We start from the raw sequence: 24,305 nt of genomic DNA on the forward strand, positions 1-24,305 counted from the left end.
CTATAATTGTTTAAACTAAATTAGGCAGGTGCATAAATTTGGGCACCACAAAAAAGAAATGAAATCAATATTTAGTAGATCCTCCTTTTGCAGAAATTACAGCCTCTAAACGCTTCCTGTAGGTTCCAATGAGAGTCTGGATTCTGGTTCAAGGTATTTTGGACCATTCCTCTTTACAAAACATCTTTTAGTTCATTCAGGTTTGATGGCTTCCGAGCATGGACAGCTCTCTTTAAGTCACACCACAGATTTTCAATTATATTCAGGTCTGGGGACTGAGATGGCCATTCCAGAACGTTGTACTTGTTCCTCTGCATAAATGCCTTAGTGGATTTTGAGCAGTGTTTAGGGTCGTTGTCTTGATGAAAGATCCAGCCCCGGCGCAGCTTCTGCTTTGTCACTGATTCCTGGACACTGGTCTCCAGAATCTTCTGATACTGAGTGGAATCCATGCGTCCCTCAACTTTGACAAGATTCCCAGTCCCTGCACAGCATGATGGAACCACTACCATATTTTACTGTAGGTAGCAGGTGTTTTTCTTGGAATGCTGTGTTCTTTTTCCTCCATGCATAACGCCCCTTGTTATGGCCAAATAACTCAATTTTAGCTTCATCAGTCCACAGCACCTTATTCCAAAATGAAGCTGGCTTGTCCGAATGTGCTTTAGCCCACCTCAAGCTGCACTTTTTGTGCTGTGGGCGGAGAAAAGGCTTCCTCTGCATCACTCTCACATACAGCATCTCCCTGTGTAAAGTGCGCCGAATGGTTGAACAATGCACAGTGACTCCATCTTCAGCAAGATGATGTTGTAGGTCTTTGGTGCTGGTCTGTGGGTTGACTCTGACTGTTCTCACCATTTGTCGCTTCTGTCTAGCCAAGATTTTTCTTGGTCTGCCACTTCGAGCCTTAACTTGAACTGAGCCTGTGGTCTTCCATTTCCTCAATATGTTCCTAACTGTGGAAACAGACGGCTGAAATCTCTGAGACAGCTTTCTGTATCCTTCCCCTAAACCATGATGGTGAACAATCTTTGTCTTCAGGTCATTTGAGAGTTGTTTTGAGACCCCCATGTTGCTACTCTTCAGAGAAAATTAAAAGAGGAGGGAAACTTACAATTGACCCCCTTAAATACTCTTTCCCATAATTGGATTCACCTGTGTACGTAGGTCAGGGGTCACTGAGCTTATCAAGCCAATTTGAGTTCCAATAATTAGTTCTAAATGTTTTGGAATCAATAAAATGACAACAGTGCCCAAATTTATGCACCTGCCTAATTTTGTTTTAACAATTATAGCACACTTTCTGTAAATCCAATAAACTTAATTTCACTTCTGAAATATCACTGTGTGTGTCTCCTATATGATATATTTAACTGACATTTTTTATCGTAACAACCAACAATTTATATAGGAAAATCATGAAGATTAACAAGGTTGCCCAAACTTTCGCATCCCACTGTATCTACTCAAACCTGATAAAATGCGAAGTTGCATGTATTGCACCAAAAATATGCGCATCATTAGTGCTGATTTACGCATTCGAGAAAATAATGACTGAGGATCACGAATTTTAGAATTCACTAATTTATTGCGTATATTATGCAAAAAATTCACGAAATATTGCAAAAACGAATATTGCCTATGCCGCTAATCACTAATTATATGCTATGACATCTTTTCCACTGTTTATATAGGATTTATGATTATGATTTTGTCTCATTCCCTTTGACAGTTACATCATATATATGTATAATATGGGACCAGATATTTTATAAGTGATATTATCTGGCTTCTTACACTTATCTTTTTATAAGCTGTGTCTGATTATGCTATATAGGTATATAGGGGTGTCTGTGACTGGTCATGTGTCTTTCTGTTTGTGGAGGCTAATTCCACCTTGCCATCATGCTGCTATCTCCTGAAGATTTTATTCTGATCTTGAGTGTATTTTGTGAATATTTAATAAAGCTATGAATTTTATATGATTCTTGGACTTTTTGCCTTCCTTGTTTTTTTGGGGGGGGATGTTATTCATATTTTGAAAGGGTCGTTATGATTCCATACAGTGCCTTGCAAAAGTATTCACCCCCCTTGACTTTTTTTTCGTATTTTGGTGCCTCACAACCTGGAATTAACATGGATTGTTTGAGGATTTGCATCATTTAGTTTACAGAACATGTCCACAACTTTGAAGATGTTGTTTTTTTGTTTGTTTTTTATTGTGAAGCAAACAACAAATAGGACAAAATAACAGAAAAAGTCAATGTGCATAACTGTTCACCCCCCTACAGTCTATAGAGCCACCTTTTGCGGCAATCACAGCTCCAAATCGCTTTGGATAAGTCTCTAAGAGCTTGCCACATCTTACCACTGGGATTTTTGCCCATTCCTCCTTGCAAAACTCCTCCAGCTCCTTCAAGTTGGATGGTTTGCGCTTGTGAACAGCAATCTTCAAGTCTGGCCACAGATTTTCTATTTGATTGAGATCTGGGCTTTGACTAGGCCATTCCAACACATTTACATGTTTCCCCTTAAACCACTCAAGTGTTGCTTTAGCAGTGTGTTCGGGGTCATTGTCCTGCTGGAAGATAAACCTCCATCCTAGCCTCAAATCACGCACAGAGTGGTACAGGTTCTGCTCAAGAATATCCCTGTATTTAGCACCATCCATCTTTCCCTCAACTCTGACCAGTTTCCCAGTCCCAGCTTCTGAAATACATCCCCACAGCATGATGCTGCCACCACCATGTTTCACTATGGGGATGGTGTTCTTTGGGTGATGTGATGTGTTGGGTTTGCTCCAGACATAGCGTTTTCTTTGGCCGAAAAGTTCAATTTTAGTCTCATCAGACCAGAGCACCTTCCTCCATACAGTATGGGAGTCTCCCACATGCCTTTTTCGCAAACTCGCAACATGCCTTTTTGTTTTTTGCGGAAAGTAATGGCTTTCTTCTGACCGCTCTGCCATAAAGTCCAACTCTATGGAGCGTACAGCTTATTGTCGTCCTATGTACAGATACTCCAGTCTCTGCTGTGGAACTCTGCAGCTCATCTAGGGTTACCTTAGGTCTCTGTGCTGCCTCTCTGATTAATGCCCTCCTTGCCCGGTCCGTGAGTTTTGGTCGGCGTCCGTCTCTTAGCAGGTTTGCTGTTGTGCCATGTTCTTTCCATTTGGTTATGATAGATTTGATGGTACTCCTGGGGATCATCAAAGATTTGGATATTTTTTTATAACCTAATCCTGACTTGTACTTCTCAACAACATTGTCCCTTACTTGTTTGGAGAGTTCCTTGGTCTTCATGGCAGTGTTTGGTTAGTGATGCCTCTTGCTTAGGTGTTGCAGCCTCTGGGGCCTTTCAAAAAAGGTGTGTATATGTAATAACAGCTCATGTGACACTTAGATTGCACATAGGTGGATATCATTTCACAAATTATGTGACTTCTGAAGGTAATTGGTTGCACCAGAGCTTTTTATGGGTTTCCTAACAAAGGGGGGTAAATAAATACGCACATGCCAATTTTTTGTTTTCTATTTCTGAACAATAGTTTTATTTAAATATTTTTCTCATTTCTCTTCACCAACTTAGACTATTGTGTTCTGATCCATCACATAAAATTCAGATTAACGAAACATTAAACTTAAGGCTGTAATGTAACAAAATAAGAAAAGTCAGGGGGGGTTAATACTTTTGCAAGGCACTGTAGGGGTCGTTGTCAGAAATATTTATTGTGAGCCTGAAATTACCTGAAAACACTGCAGAATGCCTGTTTGAAAAATGTGGAATGGAGTCCAAAAAAAGAAACCCTTGAAAAAGCCAAAAGACTAAACCAGTTTTATGTAGAAGTTTTAAAAATTATATGATGTTTCAACACATTTTATCTCGTAAGTATACCACTAAAGTAAGATATAGTAAGATCTTTTTTTTCCCCTCTTATCTGACATTTCTCATACAGAAAAATGCTAATTTTCGCTGTATCAGTATTTTAGTTGGAAATAATGACTGTATTCCACCTTAAGAGGATCTGTCACTATGAAAAGTCTGCTGGTGTCATTTGTGTGCTGCACGAAGTTCCATGCATACTGGAACTATAGTGAGTGTATATACTGTATGCTCCCTGCACACCCAATAAGCCTCTTGTTATCTGATTCTGCAATCACGTCCTTCTTTACTTGCTAACCTACAGATAAAAGAATTACGAAGTAGAAGAAGGACCACACACATTGGAACTGTATACACAAAAAGGATATTTTAATCAGGACTGTTTTCTTTGTGATGATACATACCTTGTACAGGTAAGTCTTCTGGGGAGATTGTCTCTAAGGTAACAGAGCGGGTCATGGTATTGTTAGCCACTGCTTTTTCTGCCATAATCTGAAAGGACATAAATTAGAAATGATAGTCCATGTTTTAGATTAAAGGGGTTCTCTGGGCATTAAGAAAATGAAAAAACTTAAATATTACTTTAGTATAAATATATTCCTAAATACATTTCATTATTTATAACGGCTCATTTTGTCTAGGGAGCAATCATTAGGAGAAATAAAATGACTGCCATCCTATTAGTACACACAAAACCTGTCCTAATCACACAGCAGGACAAGTTACTTTACAACACTGAGGTGAAGAGCTGCCTCATCCTCCTCTCTGCTCTGCTTGTCAGGGATTATGATCCTGAATACAGATGATAAGATCTTCAGCTGAATCTCTATGGGAATAGAGTTCATGAGGAGACATGAAGTACAGAGAGGACGGACAGGACAGACTGTGGTGTGGAGCTGTGGTAATGGAGGCTGCATACAAGAGCTGTACTTCATGTCTCCTAATGAACTCCACTCCTACAGAGATTCATCTGAAGATCATATTAAACTGTATTCAAATGAATGTCCCAATTTTGAAGAAAATATTACTTATGTACTTTGGACATAAAATGTCACCAATATCACAACGTATTAAGGCTTCTAAAAAAAAGGGAACAGGGCGACTAATAAGAGTTACTGTATACCTGGGAGCACATGTCATGGAGGGCACTGGCAATGGCCTTGGCTGGCATATCACAACGGAACACGTGACACTTCAGCATGCAGGTGTCTTTGTCATTAGCCACAAATGCAAAGTCCCTAAAACAAGACACATTTTATCATATAATAATACAAATTCTAATATTATTAGATAATATAAGATATACCAGGAGTACATAAAGTTAATGTAGGAGCTTCAGCTCTGAAACAGGTTGATAAAGTTTGTAAAATATCACGGTCTCAGCAACACATACAGCATGACCGTGAAGTCTATGAGGGGAATTTATCATAAGGGGAATATTTGAAGTTAGCTTTGTTTGAGTCTGTGTGGAGTACTTTGTACCACATTTCACATGTTTTTAGAAACATTTGTCTCAACCTTAAACCCAACAGTTTTGTGCTGGGTGTTGGACCCCCCCCCCAATCAGATATTAGTGACCTATCCTAAGCATAGGTCAGAAGTATAAACAGGCTGCACAACCCCTTTAATTCTTCAGGGAGAAGCCTATTAATCACAAGGAGGAGGCAGAGGATACCGGCTGATGCTACATCTCATAGGATACACTGGAGATTCTGTATTGCGAGCTAGAGAAGTTTTATAACTGAAGTACAATAGTTCTATGCCACTGATCTACCACTTGCTGCCCTTAGATATGGCTCAGAGGAGAGTAAGCGCATTGTGAGGAGACTCCTAACCCTCTGTCTCTGAAGAACCAGAAGCATAATGGTAAATGAAGGTTACATTAGGGGAACCACATCAGAGGAGAAAAAGACGCTCGGGAAGGTGGACAAGCTCGAGCCATCAACTAAAACAGGTATATGTACAAGGTATAACGGCACACACAAGCACCTCTACCTCATTCTTAATAATCTTTATTGTCTATGCTGCACCATATAGTCAAATTAAAAAAGTACTATAGTGCTTCTTTCAAGTTCATGGAGTAAAGGCATGCAAATGATTTCTTAACAAGCTTTGCCTCTAATGCCACCAGATGTAAGGCAGCTATCCTATAAGTCAATGTTCAGCTCTTTAACTAAGCCTTGAGACATGACTTGGATATTAAATAAGCCAGCACCTCATCTGCAGACAGCTGTTTCAGGGTGATTGCCCCTCATCAGCGCAGAGCAGAGAGTACTGACTTGACTGGGTGAGAGGCCTGTCAGGGTTAGGGGGGTACTATCTCTCCTTAGGGAGAGAGAGCGCCTAAATCAGCGTGTGGAGACCTATAGGCCATACATGCTCCTCTGAAATCTAAATTTCATGGTATATGAACATCAATACTTCATGAGTACATGACATCCGCTATGTCATATATTTGCACAAAACATACATTTTGACAATTTGCTTTATAAAACTATATAAAGCTTAGTTCATGAATACAGTAAGAGGCTATGATGCAAATAATGTAGAAAGTTGAAAGAGACTTGTAGGGGGAGGGCTCCTAGCATGGCTTCAGTATCTGTGTCACAGCTCATAGCAGCTGCCCTTGGGTATAACTTGTTTGTTGCTTATGTGGCTCCCACTGATGAGTCATAAGATGAAATAGAATGAACTTTCCATATTCACAGAAACCTTGGCATGAGGGCATTCAGTGTATCTGTAAACACTGGCATCAGTGATAAATGCCTTGCTGTGTCACATATAGAGCTAAATGATGTTGTCATGGGTAGCAGGCATAACAGCTGCTGCGGCGCCCCAGTAACTATGGACAATGCATTATTTCTGTGCTGTGACATCACTATACATCACCATGCATACTATCATACTATTGTCATATCACTCTCAGCCTTTACTGTTATGTTGGGACATTATTGTGAATATTATGCTTGTGCTATGACGTCACTGTGTATGTCACCCCACCATTGTGACATCACTGTGTTCATTATCTCTGTGATTTAGGAAAACAACCATAATCATAATGGTGCCCCATCTTTAGTTTTGCTAATAGGCCCCTTAGGTCCTTGTTACGGCATTGTATGTTGTTATTAGAAAATAATAGATGAGAAAATAAATCTTGCAATTACCTGTGTAATGGGAAACACAGAGTAAACTGATAATAAAAAGAGACTTTTGTAATATTAGGCTACTTTCACACTAGCGTTAATATTTTTCGGTATTGAGATCCGTCATAGGAGCTTAATACCGGAAAAAAACGCTTCCATTTTGTCCACATTCATTGTCAATGGGGACAAAACATAACTGAACAGAACGGAATGCTCCAAAATGGATTTTGTTACGTTCTTGTACCGGAGAGCAAACCGCAGCGTGCTGCGGTTTGTTTTCCGTCCTGAGATGCGGAGCAAGGCGGATCCATCATGACCCACAATCCAATGGAGTTCATGACGGATCCATCTTGGGTATGTTAAAGATAATACAACCGGGATCCGTTTAGACGGATGCAGACGGTTGTATTATCAGTAACGGAAACGTTTTTGCTGAACCCTGCCGGATCAAAAATGCTAGTGTGAAAGTAGCCTTAGACAGTAAGCCTGAGTTTATCAACCAGTGCCAGTAGCTGCTGCTAAAGCAAAGATAGGAGCATATGTAACTCTGCTAATATAAATTACTACTTAGATAGTTTTGGGCCCCAGGGTATAAGAATAAATCCCTGCTCATTCTGGATTTAGGGGCCCACTGGGTGATGTCACTAAATTGTAAACAGTCTTCCCTGTATAAGCATGCATACAGAGATAGCTGTCAATCAATGAATAGGACCACCCACCGGACCCCTAGTCCCAGAATAAGCATGGATTCAAATTAATAAATTCCAAGTTATACTGAATCTTTTCTTATAGAACTTTAAAATTATCTACTCAGTAAATTCTCCTTTATAACATGATGCTGATAGATCAACCAACATGTCCAATGTGACAGGTCCCTTTAAGAAATAGGTGAATTGCAATAAGAATATAATAATTGGGGTTATTTAGTTTGAAAACGGAAATGGTTTATATACAAATATATGAACGTACAGTACAGAGATCTTTCTAATGATATTTACATACTAGGCCTGTGGCCATGACAAGAAGTCAGCTTAGAAGGGGTTCTTTACTGTAAGAGCAGTAGACTATGGAACTCTCATTTGAAATGAATAATAATACAAACTATGTCTACCATATTATTGGGCCATCAATCCAGGGATTTAGTCTAATGATATTTGTAAGGTTATAAATTTACTTTTGGCAACCACTGTTTCCTGATCTGGATCAAGGCAGGGGTTTAACTTGATGGACTTGTATTAATTTGAACCTTATTGTTACTTTTGCTCAGCTGTACTGTCTTTTTCGAATAATCCATCTACTGATCTTATACACTGATCTCAAATTTGTGCATGGTCCCCTAAATCTGACATTTGCTATTATAAGCTTATATGGGGAAAAGCACACAATATATTTACTGCACAATGTGAATAATGTTTGGAAAATGGTTGCTTACCTGTCTCTTCATGATGCAAGGGTCAAGACATGGCAAGATAAAAAGAGATAAATGCAGTTTGTAAACTTACAATAAACATTCAGATCAACTTGCTTCAAGTCTGGTTGTTGGTCAAAATGATAATTTGCTGAAGGCTATCACTGGTGTTATATACAAATGTGCTCTTCCTTACTGTTCCTGTTTTAAGATGCAGTATCCCGAGATGTATAGGTTGTTAGACTTTTTATATACAGTAGGACCCGTCAGCTCTTCTGGCATGTCTTTTTTAGTAAATAATTGTAGGGTAATGCGTGATAACCAGGGGACTGCCAGGAAAATGCCCTTAGGAGAAAGCCCAAACCAAGTCTGTTCGGTTGACACAATGGTTCTACACCCACTGTCTTATACTCAGTAAATAACAGAGAAATGCAAGAAATATAAAAATGAGCAGAGCAGCAAATGGTCAGCGCTGGCAAGAAGTCAGATAGGCAGGACCAGGTCATAAATATGGTATGACACATGTAGGGAGGCAGGCTCTGTGAATGGAGAAAGGAGGCAGGCTGAGAAGCCTGCCTCTGCATGTAACACGTAGCTGTCTACAGCACAGCCCAGACAGCTAATGTGATTCCTGTGTGAGAGGAGAGAGCTCAGCTGCTGCATGCACACTACAGCACAGCCCAGACAGCTAATGTGATTCCTGTGTGAGAGGAGAGAGCATAGAGTCTGGAAGCTCCGACGCTGCCTGTGACTGCTAACCGTGGGGTCAGTGAAAAATCAGCGCTGAAGTGGCGGCCTATGCCTGGAGGCACCTTTCCAGCATACTGACAGAGGCCCTTGGAACTGAGGCAGGAGGACGTCTGGCAGCGGCTCTGCCCAGAGGTCTGTATTTGGAGAGTGTATTGGGCTGAGAGCTGCGACTGGAGACGCTGAGAAAGGATTGTACACCCTAAGGTACTTGTGCTCTGGGTTCCGAACTTTTACTGTCCCTGAATTGTATTCAGTAAATCCCCACGGAGTACCTGTACTGTCTGGGATTGTGTTGGGGGAATTCTTCAGACCTGAAAGCCCTTGGTCTGCTGATATGGCTCATTAACCCACCTGTGAGGCCCCATTGATCATACAAAGTTATTCCTATTCCTAGACTCGGGACCCTCACGCTGCTTACACACTCTGAAAAGGCTTACCCGCACTTACTAAAGTGGCGACCCATCTTGGGGGCCACCACACCAAGAACTTGCACTTTTGGCACAATTTGCAATTTTCTCTGAACGCACCTGCACTTTGCGGAATCTGCCTAAGAACACCCCCAAGCCCGGCTCCAGCGCTGTGGAGCCGACAGAAAGACGGCGTTCGGCGTCTTCACGCCGCCTCACACATAAAAAATGTACACGTACCACGGACGGGTCCAGCGGACACCAGAGGACACGCCCGTCTGAGCCCGTATGGGCCAGGAGGGACCAGAGAAAGCAGAGCGGTCAACCTGGGTCTCATACCTCAGATCTGCGAATCAAGTACAATTCACAACAACTGTTGGCACTACAAAACAGGGGTACAGATATCCCTGGTACTATTTTAACCAAAGCTTTTAAACTTAAGATTTTAAAAACACCTATTTTTAACCATTCGCCACAAACCATAGATAGCACAGACCCAAAATATCCAGAACAAAATAAACGGCCCCCGAAAAGAAAATCCCTCCACACTGACTTAAGATGTGCCTTAATAAACGCCAGATCGGCAGTTAAGAATAAATATGAAATTCGCGATTTATGCATAGATAGAAATTATGAATGTCTGTTCATTACGGAATCATGGTTTACAGAAAAGTCCAGGGTAGACATCGGGGAAATGCTCCCACCAGACTACAAGATCATCATAAAGAACAGACCTAACAAACAGGGGGGAGGGATAGCGATTGTACATAAAAACACAATAAAAATAACAGAAATTAACCTTCCTACGGAAAACCCATCATGGGAAACACTCACAGCACGTTTGACGATCGAAAATAAATACACAATAATAATAGCGTTATGTTACAGACCCCCAGGACCCCGCACTCATTTCACAGACAGCTTCATAGAATGGGCCACGGATCTCACAATAAAACATCATAGACTCCTTATTCTAGGGGACCTTAACCTTTGGTTCAACGATAAGCAAGATACCCCAGCCCAAAAAGTTACCACACAGCTCGACTTAGCCCAACTCAGCTTAAGGGTCGACAAACCCACACATAAAGCGGGTCACCTGCTCGATCCGATTTTTGAAAAAAATCTAAACTTAACGGTAGAAGATCCAGAAGAATTGCTCTGGACCGACCATAGACTCATAGCCTTCGAACTCCACATCCCAATTAACACGAAGCAGCTAACCACAGGAGAAAAAAAAAATTGGCGAAGAAATAACAACAACCTGACATATGACAAAATCCTACCTACCCTAGAAGAACACATCAGTAAAATCGACTTCAAACTGCCCTGTGAGAAACTCACATTACAATTTGACGACATCGTCAAAAAAACGGCGGACCAACTTTCCCCCTTGAGACTGGTAAAGAAATCAGGGAAAAAAGCACCGTGGTATACGAGAGAACTAAAAATAGTGAAAATAGAATGCAACAGACTAGAGAGGGCATGGAGGAAAAATCCGATAGAAGAATCACAGCTAAAATATAAGACCCAACTGACGATTTACCACAAAGCAATCTTTAAGGCCAAACAAGATCATTTTGCTAGCGAGATCGAAAACGCTGCTCAAAAGCCTAAAAAGATCTTTCAGATCATTTTCGATCTGGCTAACCCCGATGGCCTCAAAACCACCATCCCCGAATCCCAAGACCTCTGCAACGACATCTCGAAAAAATTTTAAACAAAAAGTCGACGATATCCAAAACGACATCCTGCTAGCTCAACAGGCAACTGTCCCCCCCATAGAGAACAACGTGACAAACCCTACTCACACCTTCACCCTATGCCCATTAAAACTTGAAGACCTAACAAAAAGCATGAAAAACATGTCCAAAGCAACTTATCCCCTCTCCAATATCCAAACTAAATCTCTTATTGAATGCACGACCACCATTGCCCCGTTAATTCTAACAATTATAAATGACTCCTTTCTCAGTGGCAACGTCCCTGAGACTCTCAAGTTAGGAATCATAACTCCCATCCTCAAGAAACCAGGAGCAGACATAAATATAATGGCCAACTTCAGACCGATTACCAACATCCACCTAATAGCTAAAATCATGGAGACAGCAGTGGCAAGCCAACTCCAGCTGCACGTAGAAAAGCATCGACTTCTAGATGAACACCAGTCGGGCTTTAGGCCAACACACAGCACGGAATCAGCCCTGGTCAGCCTATGGGATGAAGCCCTAGGGGTCGCAGACGAGGGAGGGGGGACCTGGTTGATCTTCATAGACATGTCGGCAGCTTTTGACACTATCAGTCATCCCATCCTCCTAAATAGATTAAAAGCTGACATCGGAGTAGATAGCCATGGACTTGCCTGGTTTGACTCCTTTCTGAAAAACAGAACTCAGAGAGTCAAACTGGGCTCATTCTTTTCCCCAGTCGAGAAGGTGGAGTGGGGAGTCCCTCAGGGATCTCCCCTCTCGCCATTACTCTTTAACATATATGTCCGACCTCTGCTCGCTATTCTGAAGGAGTATAACATCAGCTATGAGTCTTATGCGGACGATACACAGATCCTTTTGAGAGTATCGAAATCCGCTGATGACTACAAGCTCACGCAAGAAGGACTAAATAAGGCCAGGAACTGGCTAGCACTTAACCACCTCAAACTCAACCCGACCAAGACTGAGCTTATTGCACTACATAAAACACCTGAGGCTGCCGCCCCGTCTATCTTTGGGGAAAACGTTGCCATCGCCACACAAGGAAAGAGTCTGGGGATAATCTTGGATCAAGAAATGAGCCTCCATCCCCAGATTAAAGAAGTAATACGGAAAGCAAACTTTGCCCTATTCCTTCTAAAAAAAGCCCTACCGTTTCTCCCCAACACATGCAGACAGGTCGTGGTGGGAGCTCTAGTCAACTCCCACCTGGACTATGGTAATGCAATGTATGCGGGGCTGCCAGAGAAAGATCTGGGAGCTCTGCAACACTGTCAAAACAGAGCCATCCGGCTCATCAAGAAACTAGACTGGACAGATTCTGTCACAAAAGCACGCAGGGAACTCCACTGGCTCCCAGTGAAAGAGAGAGTGCAGTTTAAGCTGTGCTGCTTAACACACAAAGCTCTCTACAAAACAGGTCCCATCTACCTGCAAAAAAAGATAACACGTCACCATCCTCCTAGAGAACTGAGATCCACCTCAGCCTCCCTTCTGTCGGTGCCAAGAACCCGCCTTAAGACAAGGGGGGACAGACGTTTCTCAGTATTGGCCCCCAAGATCTGGAACTCCCTCCCAGAACACATTAGAACAACATCAAATTACCTGGAATTTAGGAAGTTGGTTAAGACCTGGCTTTTTGTGTAGGATGACGTAGGGGCCCACCAATATATCGGTCGACAAGCGCTTCGATCGGATTGAGTTCCTCTAGAGCGCTATACAAGGACTTAGTAACATAACATAACATATACTGCACACTGAAGATGGGCTCTCCTTAGCAACACTCAGAGTGTTACTAAAGAGACACTCTATAAAAATACACACATTTCCCTAAACCTTATAACGAAAATGGGTTTGATATTGATGGCCAATCCTCAGGATAGGTAATCAATATCTTATTGATGAAGATCCAACTCCTGGCACCCCCACCAATGATGTTACATTCATTGGTCACTTGGCCTACTCTATTTTCATCTCAGTCCCATTTGATTGCTGGGGGTGCCAGTTGTCGCCTCCCACTCCCTACAAACACACACAGCAATCAGGTATTGATGTCCTATCTCAGTGATGGCAAACCTATGGCACGGGTGCCAGAGGCGGCACTCAGAGCCCTCTCTGTGGGCACCCGCACTCTGGAAAAAGTCTATGGTCTACCAATATACCTTAGACTTTTCCTGCCATTCATCATTCATCATAAAGTACATAGAGGATATACTATACAGGACTGTAGTATTCAGGGTAAATTGCCGTGCTGGCACTTTGCTATAAATAAGTGGGTTTTGGGTTGCAGTTTGGGCACTCGGCCTCTAAAAGGTTCACCATCACTGTCCTATCTTAAGGATAGGCCATCAATATTAAACTCCTGGAAAACCACTTTAATATCCATGTCCCTACACTTTATTTAAAAAAATGATAGGACAGTTACACTTTAAAAGTTTGCCAGGCATAGGGGGAAGAGTTCATCATGCCCTTCTTGGCTTGATAGATAGTTCTCGATTCTCTCCCTATACGTAAACAGAGAGAGCCGGGCAGGAAAAAGCAGCACAGTGAAGTTTTCTCCCCATGCTTGGCTTGTTTCTTCTGAAAAGCTGTAGTAGTCTGTCATAAGGGACCCTGTCTAGATTTCATGCTTCCTGTGTTGGCGGCCCATGTTACAGATTCTGCGTTGCGACACAGGTGTAACTTGGGCACCAATGCAGAATCTTTAACATAGCCATTTATAACACTGGTGTCTTTTAAAGGTATTCCTACCTTACACCTTTATGGCATAGCCACATATGCCATAAAAGTTTGATTGATTAAGGTCACATTTAGAAGAAAGAACAGAAACAGAAGCAGCTCCTCATGTACCGATTCAACAGGGTGTATAGTTATCACTGTGCTCACCTTTATGTGTTGTGAAAGTCACAACACTTTTATAACCTTCTGTGATTTATATCACCCACAGTGAATGGTCAGATGGGGCAACAGCCATGGTCTCTCTGCCAGCAACACAATGTACATGCCGGCTGCAAGCTCAAAGGTGAAGAAATGCAGAAGAAGCAGGACCAAATTCACAGTCCTTCTTCTGCTATTCTTTTACTTTGTGATTGATTAAGGTACCACCACTGGGACTAGCACCCTATTCCAGAGGTGACCCTGACCCCCATTCCACCTGAAGAGGCGTTTGCTGCATTCAGGCAGGGAATGAAAGAGAGTTGCCCACACGTGTGTGGCTCTCCATGAGCTATTACCTCTACCTCTCCATTCATATAGTGGAGTCTGGAGCATCTAGCAGACATTCATGGCATATCCTCAGTGATATTTTTTAGTATTTTGAATGTAGCTTCAGTTACAATGTTCCAAGAAGCACCACTGTAGTCGGAAAATATTTTAACCTGTAGCGATTGTAACTTGAGGAACCACTGCAACTCTAAAATATATAAAAATATAATAATAAGGAATTTCACTGTATTTTCATTGTTTCCCATTATATATAGATGAAATATTAATAACAATGAAAAAAATGTGTAAAATAGGACATCAAACTGCAGTGTTTCTGATAATGGACTGATAATAACTTTTATACCTTCCATTATTACAGCCAACTCCCCATACTCGAATGTTGATGATGGGTTGAGAGTGTATTAAACTGTGATCTAATGGATCCACCAAGCTCATTGTATCTTTCTTCAAAATCATAACCATATTTTGTCCCTAAAATATAAATTAAAATAATGAAGATCAAACCAAAAAAACAGACATGGAAATATGGTTTAGTTGTAACATTCAGGAGCATTTTGTTATCACTTTTGCCTACATTGACCCAGCCCTGGCAGTCTATACATATTTGTCAGCATTTAGAGCCTTCAAAATATGTCAGATCTCTACTGCAAATACAGGGAGTGCAGAATTATTAGGCAAGTTGTATTTTTGAGGATTAATTTTATTATTGAACAACAACCATGTTCTCAATGAACCCAAAAAACTCATTAATATCAAAGCTGAATATTTTTTAAAGTAGTTTTTAGTTTTAGCTATTTTAGGGGGATATCTGTGTGTGCAGGTGACTATTACTGTACATAATTATTAAGCAACTTAACAAAAAACAAATATATACCCATTTCAATTATTTATTTTTACCAGTGAAACCAATATAACATCTCAACATTCACAAATATACATTTCTGACATTCAAAAACAAAACAAATCAGTGACCAATATAGCCACCTTTCTTTGCAAGGACACTCAAAAGCCTGCCATCCATGGATTCTGTCAGTGTTTTGATCTGTTCACCATCAACATTGCGTGCAGCAGCAACCACAGCCTCCCAGACACTGTTCAGAGAGGTGTACTGTTTTCCCTCCTTGTAAATCTCACATTTGATGATGGACCACAGGTTCTCAATGGGGTTCAGATCAGGTGAACAAGGAGGCCATGTCATTAGATTTTCTTCTTTTATACCCTTTCTTGCCAGCCACGTTGTGGAGTACTTGGACGCGTGTGATGGAGCATTGTCCTGCATGAAAATCATGTTTTTCTTACCTTGCAGACTTCTTCCTGTACCACTGCTTGAAGAAGGTGTCTTCCAGAAACTGGCAGTAGGACTGGGAGTTGAGCTTGACTCCATCCTCAACCCAAAAGGCCCCACAAGCTCATCTTTGATGATACCAGCCCAAACCAGTACTCCACCTCCACCTTGCTGGTGTCTGAGTCGGACTGGAGCTCTCTGCCCTTTACCAATCCAGCCATCTGGCCCATCAAGATTCACTCTCATTTCATCAGTCCATAAAACCTTAGAAAAATCAGTCTTGAGATATTTCTTGGCCCAGTCTTGACGTTTCAGCTTGTGTGTCTTGTTCAGTGGTGGTCGTCTTTCAGCCTTTCTTACCTTGGCCATGTCTCTGAGTATTGCACACCTTGTGCTTTTGGGCACTCCAGTGATGTTGCAGCTCTGAAATATGGCCAAACTGGTGGCAAGTGGCATCTTGGCAGCTGCACGCTTGACTTTTCTCAGTTCATGGGCAGTTATTTTGCGCCTTGGTTTTTGCACACGCTTCTTGCGACCCTGTTGACTATTTTGAATGAAACGCTTGATTGTTCGATGATCACGCTTCAGAAGCTTTGCAATTTTAAGAGTGCTGCATCCCTCTGCAAGATATCTCACTATTTTTGACTTTTCTGAGCCTGTCAAGTCCTTCTTTTGACCCATTTTGCCAAAGGAAAGGAAGTTGCCTAATAATTATGCACACCTGATATAGGGTGTTGATGTCATTAGACCACACCCCTTCTCATTACAGAGATGCACATCACCTAATATGCTTAATTGGTAGTAGGCTTTCGAGCCTATACAGCTTGGAGTAAGACAACATGCATAAAGAGGATGATGTGGTCAAAATACACATTTGCCTAATAATTCTGCACGTAGTGTATGTATAAACACACCAGCCAATATATACAGTAATTTGCATTGCATGCAGAATATATAATCCATAATGACTATACTTTAAGCCTTCAGTAAATCCATAGGGTTTATACAATATCACATAATTATTCCCATGGATGACCTTTATTATGGTTTAAAACAAACATGCACAAATTAGGCCAGATTTACAGTATCATTTACTAGCAAATGTCCAAACAGTGAGAAAAAAAATTCTTCCAGCACTTAAAGGGGTTCTGCACTTTCATTTCACTGATGATCTATCCTCTGGATAGATCATCAGCTTCTGATCGGCGGGGGTCCGACACACGGGACCCCCGCCGATCAGCTGTTTGAGAAGGCAGCTGCGCTCCAGGAGCGCCGCTGCCTTCTCACTGTTTACCGCCGGGCCGCCCGCCCACTGACGTCACGACTTGTATCAACGAGAGTGGGCGCGGCTAAACTCCATTCAAGTGAACAGAGCTTAGCCGCGCCCACTCTAGTTGATACAAGTCGTGACGTCAGAGGGCGGGCGGCCCGGCGGTAAACAGTGAGAAGGCAGCGGCGCTCCTGGAGCGCCGCTGCCTTCTCAAACAGCTGATCGGCGGGGGTCCCGGGTGTCGGACCCCTGCCGATCAGAAGCTGATGATCTATCCAAAGGATAGATCATCAGTGAAATGAAAGTGCAGAACCCCTTTAAATAAAAATCAAGCCTTTATTGTCACACATTAAAAATATATCAAATAAGGTCAATACAGACTCTTACGCGGTTCATAGCTATGAATAAGAACATGGATTTTATTGTTCGAAACATGTAAGTATCTGTATTGCATCTTATTTGATATACTGTATGTTTAAAGGCTTTATTTTTATTTAAGTGTTGGAAGAAAACTTTTTTCTTTCTCACTGTTTAAACATTTGCTATCTCCTGTGAAGAGCTGGGATCCTCTTACGTGCACTGTTTGGTCTGATTTGGTGAGCTGACTTTTTTTCTTGCTTCAAGACAACTTGGATTTGGATAAAATGTCAAATTTATAAAGACCCTGTGCTACATATTTTTCAAACATAGAAATAGGTGTTGTAAAAAGTGGTGGAGAAACTTCATAGTATTTTTCTATCATGTTATCCTTAGGCCTCATGCACACGAGAGACCTCTCGGCCTCCATTCCGTTTTTGTTTTTTTTGCGGATAGGATGGGGACCCATTCATTTCAATAGGTCAGCCAGAAAATATGCTCATAGTTCATTCGTTTGTGTTCCGCGTCCGTTGTCCGTGTTTTCCTTCAGCAAAAAAAATAGTGCATGTCCTACTTTTTTCACATTTGCGGACAAGGATAGGCATGTATTACAAGGGATCTGTGAAAATAAATGGATCCTCCAAAAAAAACGGATGCCACATCCGTTTTTTGTAGCGGACGCACAATTTGCGGACATAAGGCCGGACATAAGGCATAAGGCCTTAGAAGAATGTTTGGAAACAATACCAGGCCCAATAGGGTAGGTTGATGAAGCTGTCACTCTCTGTACTGGGAGGGAGACGGGTGCACCACTCCATAGTGTGCCAGTCCTTACACTGTAAATCTGCTCCAGTACGCCCTGCATTTTTGTACATAGGAAGGAGAACCCTGGACCATTCAAACAGCTGACTGGCTGTCTATAATAGTCACTCACCTCATTTGACATGTCGCTGCCATCACATTTAGTGTGGGCAAGCTGCTGAATGCAGTTATTAACAGTAATACTGCTCTTCCCAGGAGCCAGATCTTCTTCTGGAATTTCAACCCACCCGAGACAATGAACAGCAAAGCTCTGAAAGCAAAGAAGAAATATATATTTTATATATTTTTGTTATTGACCGAAAATTTTTAAACAAAAATGGCACAGGCACATGGAACATAGAATCGGGCATTCACACTTTGTGTGTTTTCTACAGTATTTTTTTTTTATTCTTTTATGTGTTTTTTATGTGAACCTACAGGTGAAACTTGAAAAATTTGAATATTGTGCAAAGTTCATTTATTTCAGTAATGCAACTTAAAAGGTGAAACTAATATATGAGATAGACTCATTACATGCAAAGCGAGACATTTCAAGCCTTTATTTGTTATAATTTGGATGATTATGGCTTACAGTTTATGAAACCCCAAAGTCACAATCTCAGGTACCCTTTGCTCAGGGGATATGGATTAATCACAGTAGTGTATGGGAGAAGTGATTTAAAAATTGCTTGTTTTAGCCCCCTAGGGGAGGCTTAAAAAAGTTTAAAAAAATATAACAAAAATATAAAAATTCAAATAACCCCCCTTTCCCTATAATGGAAATAAACATTAAAAAAATAAAAGATCATGTATTGATTCCATGCGAAAATAGTACCACTAGGCTTAAAAAAGTTTAAAAAATATAACAAAAATATAAAAATTCAAATAACCCCCCTTTCCCTATAATGGAAATAAACATTAAAAAAATAAAAGATCATGTATTTATTCCATGCGAAAATAGTACCACTAAAATTTAAAGATTTCCCCGCAAAAAATAAGCCTTATTTAGACCATAAATATAAAAAAGTTATGGGGGTCAAAATATGCAGATGAAAAAAAAAAGAAAACATTTTCCCCAATTTTTTTTTTTTAAGAATTAAAACTCAAAAAAAATATGCAAATGTGGTATCACTCTAATCTTACTGACCAGGTCCCGAAGGGAACAGGTCAGTTTTACCACACAGGGAATGCCATTAAAACAAAATCCACAAAACAATGGCGTAATTCCACCCCATTTGGAATTATGTTCCAGCTGCCCGCTATATTATGTGCAATATTAAATGTTGCCATTAGAAAGTACAACTTGTCCTGCAAAAAACAAGCCATAATCCATAAACTAAAAAAGTTACTTTGCTGCTTCATGAGGGGATACATTTTCGGTGGTATAGTACTGCCCAAAAAAAAATAAAAACTGTCAAAAATTATTTAAACATGTTTTCTATGAATAAGTTAAAAAATACTTTTCTGATGGAAGCATCCCTTTAAAAGTAGATCTCTTAGTAGATTTAGATATACATTCACTTGTACATTACAGTTTTTGTAACTACTGAGCAATTACTTATAGTAAAACCCTTGACCAATCTGAAATGTCTACATTACATATTTAGGACAAAGACCAGAACTCTTAAGCATATAGTAGGTGCTTATATTCAGGAAATACATGTGTGTGAGGAGCAGGAATGGAGGAATACATATTAGGTTGAAAATGGAAGGATATTGGACACTGAATATTACATAAAACACAGTTCTATGTCAGACGTTTGTTAGTCAAATATTTATCACAACTCTTACCTTACTTCCTGGTTCATTGATATTGCGAAATAAATCTTCATCATGCCATTGAAGAGAAGGCCTAGAAAGATGAATAAAAAATCAGGTATGTATGAATTCAGAGTTCACAATCCTAACACAAAAGTTGCTTGTTAGGATTTCCAGAAATATTGCATTTTTCTTTTTTTGTTGCAGTGGCCATTTTTTTTTGTGGCCATATTCTTTGTAAAAATAAAATTAATGAAACTGATAGTACAACATGTTTATAGAATATCAGTTTACATTGGTTTCTGTGAAGCTAATTCAAAGGTGATGACCAAAATGGCAGCACTTCTTGTCACTTTGGGAAAGATGGCCGCCACAAGAAAACATAAAATAAAATGTAACTACCAACCTTTGGGCCTTATTCTAACTTCTGATGTACTAATACATGCAACATTTAAAATTTTGTACAGATAAAAGATATACTAAATGTTGAAAGTTATATACAGCCTGATGTTGGGCACCTGAAAAGTTTAATACTAGCACAATGGAAACGTAATGATTAATAAGGGTGCCTTACCTCCTGTCTGAAGCAGATGCTGTGCCAGGAAAAGGCTGAGCAGGAGAACCATTAGTGATTGACAGCCTATGAACTCTCTGAAAATGAAAAAAATGTCAGTATGAGTCAAGGGTCTTTAAAATCGAACTTGATTTTGTTACACACAGAATGGTCACAATGACAGCCTTAGGTGTGTGCAGACCAAAATAACATGATAGAGTGCCTTCACCTAATAGCTTTGTGCCTGTCCCTTTGCCGCAACAAGTTTAAAGAGTACCTTCACTGAGAAAAATAAAAACTTCACAATACAGTAATAGTCCCTGTTTCTACAAGCCTGCTAGCTCAAGCTTGCACTACACTTGCACCTCTCTTCATCCTTTACTCACTAAAGAGACTCTTTAGTGCCAATGCTGCTGTGATCACAGGATTATATTAACTTGCAAGACACATGTATAGCTTGTAATTTCATTTCGGTAAGATGAAAGTTTAAGTAAAAAGAATAATTAAAAATGTACAGCCTACAAGCGGATGAAGCAAATAAACTATATAGAGCACTCATACATGAAATTGGGATTTAAGTTGATCACTAGAGATATACTTTAATAAGAAACAAAAAAGTAATAAAAATAACAGATGACAAGATGAAATGATTAAATAAAATTATAGTAAGATTGCCTGCAAATCCCAGAGATAGAAAATTTATACTTGGTAGAAAGAGCTTACATATTAGAGATTTAAAAATGTCATGTAGCATTAACCAAAGAACTACATAAAAAGTTTTCAGGTGCTATGTCATGTAGCGCTAACCAAAGAACTACATAAAAAAGTTGTCGGGTGTTATGCGGAAAAGTATAATACAGATTTGGTTCCAAGAATCATCTCCGTTTCTACACCTTATTGCTAGTAAGGTGAACTATCTCTCTAGGATGGACTGGATTGAGACACTGCTGGACAAGGAGAACCGTAGAAAAAGTTTTTTGGGCACTTGGTTAAAGCTGATGGACTCTACCGCGACCCATTGGGACAGCTCTTTTCCAATGTTTCCAATACATGGAGTGGTATTTACAGGAACTGCAATGAGGGAAAAATTTCTTAGTCTCTCTTAGAGTGGTGGTCATACTTTAGCTTTTCTATGTTTCAGACTTAGGAGACGCATTTGGCACTAAACTGGGGCAAAAGCTGAGTCGGAGTGTTGAGTAGAGGTTATACTTGTTTCACTTTAATATAACCTTGATGATTATGTTTTTACATCGAAACCCTTTTTGTATTGATCACAATGTAGCTTTTTTTTATTTTGGTTTTGTCATCTAATAACTCAATAAAAATAAAAAAATTTAAAGTTGACCTTCAACTTTATTTTGATTTTTAAAAACATATTTTGGCTTTTCTTGTTTCCAGTTGTCTATAAACTGTCCAAAATGTGTTGGTGGATATGATTGTGTCTCTGCAAATCAACTAAATGATTACTTTTATACACTTAAATTTATACATTTGAATTTGTACACATACCTTTTCCGGAATAGCATCTAAACTATTAGGTATTTCTGGATTGTACATTGGATGCTGCCACTGAGTGGTCCCTGTTGGCACATGCCAGTAATAAGTCCCAGAAGTGTCACGGATAGTCCTCCATCCTGGAGGAAGTTTAGGATCAGCTTCAAGGGTTTGGTCACTCCAAAGGTTATCTTAAAAAACAAATACAAGAGAATGTCCATTAATAATGTCATAGAAGTATGGTTATGGCATATTGACATTCTTGTACTGATGCTGAGTTACTGTCTGTATGATGGCCCACACGTTCAGTAGATCTTGTGGGGGCAAACTCTGCTGTATGTGCCCCTGGTACCACTGCTTCCAGAAACAAGGGTTAATAATACCTTTTTATTAATAATGGGAAGATTGTTTTGGCAAAATACTTACTTTGCATGGTGGTAGAGAGCAGAACTACCACATAATAAGAGCACTGCCAAGACAGGGCATACTGGTTGTCAATATTTTTTATTGAGTTTCAAAAAATTAAAGCGTAAATACAAGAATCACAACATTGGTAACGATGATACATAGTCAAGACAAGGCAGGGCATACTAATCATTGTGCCTCTTCAGGGACTCAAAAATTTTTGGGGCCCGAGGCCCAATGCATATGTTCAAGTGCTATAGGCATATTTGGATTTATATTACATTCATTGCTCTCACACCTACAGTAGTACACAGCACTACATACCTATTATATCCAGTGATGTCTCCTTTGATGTAGCATTCTCTTTCCTCATATTCTCCATTCAACCCAGACAACACATGACAACTTCTTTCCGCCACACCTTGTCTCTGCAGAGTTTGCTACACAGACAACTTAGGTTCCTCACTTTTCTATCATCTTCCTCCTCCTGGTACCCCAACAGTGTTATCCTGCTGCTACCCCAAATACTGTGCCCACTATGTTCCCCAAGCCCCCAGATACTATACTGAAGTAATTAGAGTGCCATACAGATAGTCCCAAAGTGTTCCTAAAAATCCTACCAGCGGTAATAATTCTCTCACCCAAAGTGCCCTCATTAGTAATAGTGACCCCTGCGATGATAATGCTCCCTAAGAGTGCCCCTGTTAGTAGTAGTGTCTTCCATATTGTGCTCAATAATAATAATGCCCACACAGAAACCCCAGCATTAGTAATACCCCATATTGCCCCCAGTTGTGATAAAGCTCCGCAAGCTGAACTCAGTAGTTATAATGTCGCCTATAGTGCTCCTAGTAGTTATGTCCCCTCTAGTACCCCCAGTAAGTATAATGCCTTAGTAATTATAATGTCCCTCTGTAATGCCCCAGTAGTTATAATGCCCCCTATAGTTCCCCTAGTAGTTATAATGCTCCTTAGTGCCCCCAGAAGTTATACTCCCCCTTGTAATGCCCTCAGTAGTTATAATGTCCCCCTGTAGTGCCCCAGTATTATTGTCCATCTCTGTAGTGCGTATAGTACTTATAGTGTCCCCTGTAGTGCCCTCAGTGGTTATAAGAACTTCCCCATAGTGCCCCTGTACTATCTTCCCCAAAGTTTGGAAGAAAAATAATGCCCAACTCCCAGCTCCCTTCTGCAGTTGAGGGTTTCTCGGCAATCGTGGTGGGATCAATGCCTCGCCTGTGTCTAGGAGCAGGCACTTGCGATGACGTCATTGCACCGCCTGAGACCTGGCATGAAGTTATCATTGCGTGACCATCTGCACCATTCTCCTGTCTCATAGATCTCAGGCCTAGTGGACTGTGGCTAATGAAAGTGAATGGCGGCTCAAGGAGACAGTTTTCCTTTACACCAGTTTGATAAATCTCCCCCATTGTCTCTTTATGTGATTTTCATCTGTGTATGGACTGAGTATTGAGTATATACACGTATTTCACCATTGGATCAAATTGCTGCTATTTTTGATTACCGGATGGTCCACTTATTTTATCATTAAATATATTGCTGCTATTTTTTTTGATATTTTATTATTGAATGAAACTGCTGAGATGATATTTTATTATTTTATTAAATTGTTATTATATTCTCCAGAAGGTGGTTGTGCCTGCCTTTTGCCTTTCACTAAGTCCATTGTTGTCTGTGAAATGTACTATATACTGTGACCACAGTAAAGAGATGTATATTGCTGTGTGCTGATGTTGCAAGTAACATGTAACGTCATTTGGGCACTACTAGGAGTCATATAGCCAGAGCACGAAATTGATGACCACTGCATACCAGAAAGATGTGAACATCACTGTTTATT

At 40.4% G+C, this 24,305-nt stretch overlaps 1 protein-coding gene across 2 annotated transcripts in view; it reads right to left on the reverse strand.

Moving 5' to 3' along the window:
• Positions 1-24,305, reverse strand: part of APBB3 (amyloid beta precursor protein binding family B member 3) — a 49,318-nt gene that overhangs the window by 17,641 nt on the left and 7,372 nt on the right. The window contains exons 2-9 of one of the 2 annotated variants that reach the window (XM_044281035.1): positions 22,055-22,230; positions 20,567-20,643; positions 20,026-20,086; positions 18,368-18,505; positions 14,865-14,992; positions 8,458-8,463; positions 5,006-5,120; positions 4,287-4,374 (exon numbers count right to left, since the gene is read on the reverse strand). In XM_044281035.1, coding sequence (XP_044136970.1) covers positions 4,287-4,374; positions 5,006-5,120; positions 8,458-8,463; positions 14,865-14,992; positions 18,368-18,505; positions 20,026-20,086; positions 20,567-20,643; positions 22,055-22,102 — 661 coding nt within the window. In that variant the 5' untranslated portion in view covers positions 22,103-22,230. The remainder of the gene's footprint in view (positions 1-4,286; positions 4,375-5,005; positions 5,121-8,457; positions 8,464-14,864; positions 14,993-18,367; positions 18,506-20,025; positions 20,087-20,566; positions 20,644-22,054; positions 22,231-24,305) is intronic. The other variant, XM_044281036.1, reaches the window with a different exon arrangement.

Source organism: Bufo gargarizans, chromosome 2 (genome assembly GCF_014858855.1).
Source record: "Bufo gargarizans isolate SCDJY-AF-19 chromosome 2, ASM1485885v1, whole genome shotgun sequence".
In the NCBI taxonomy this organism is placed as follows: Eukaryota; Metazoa; Chordata; class Amphibia; order Anura; family Bufonidae; genus Bufo; species Bufo gargarizans.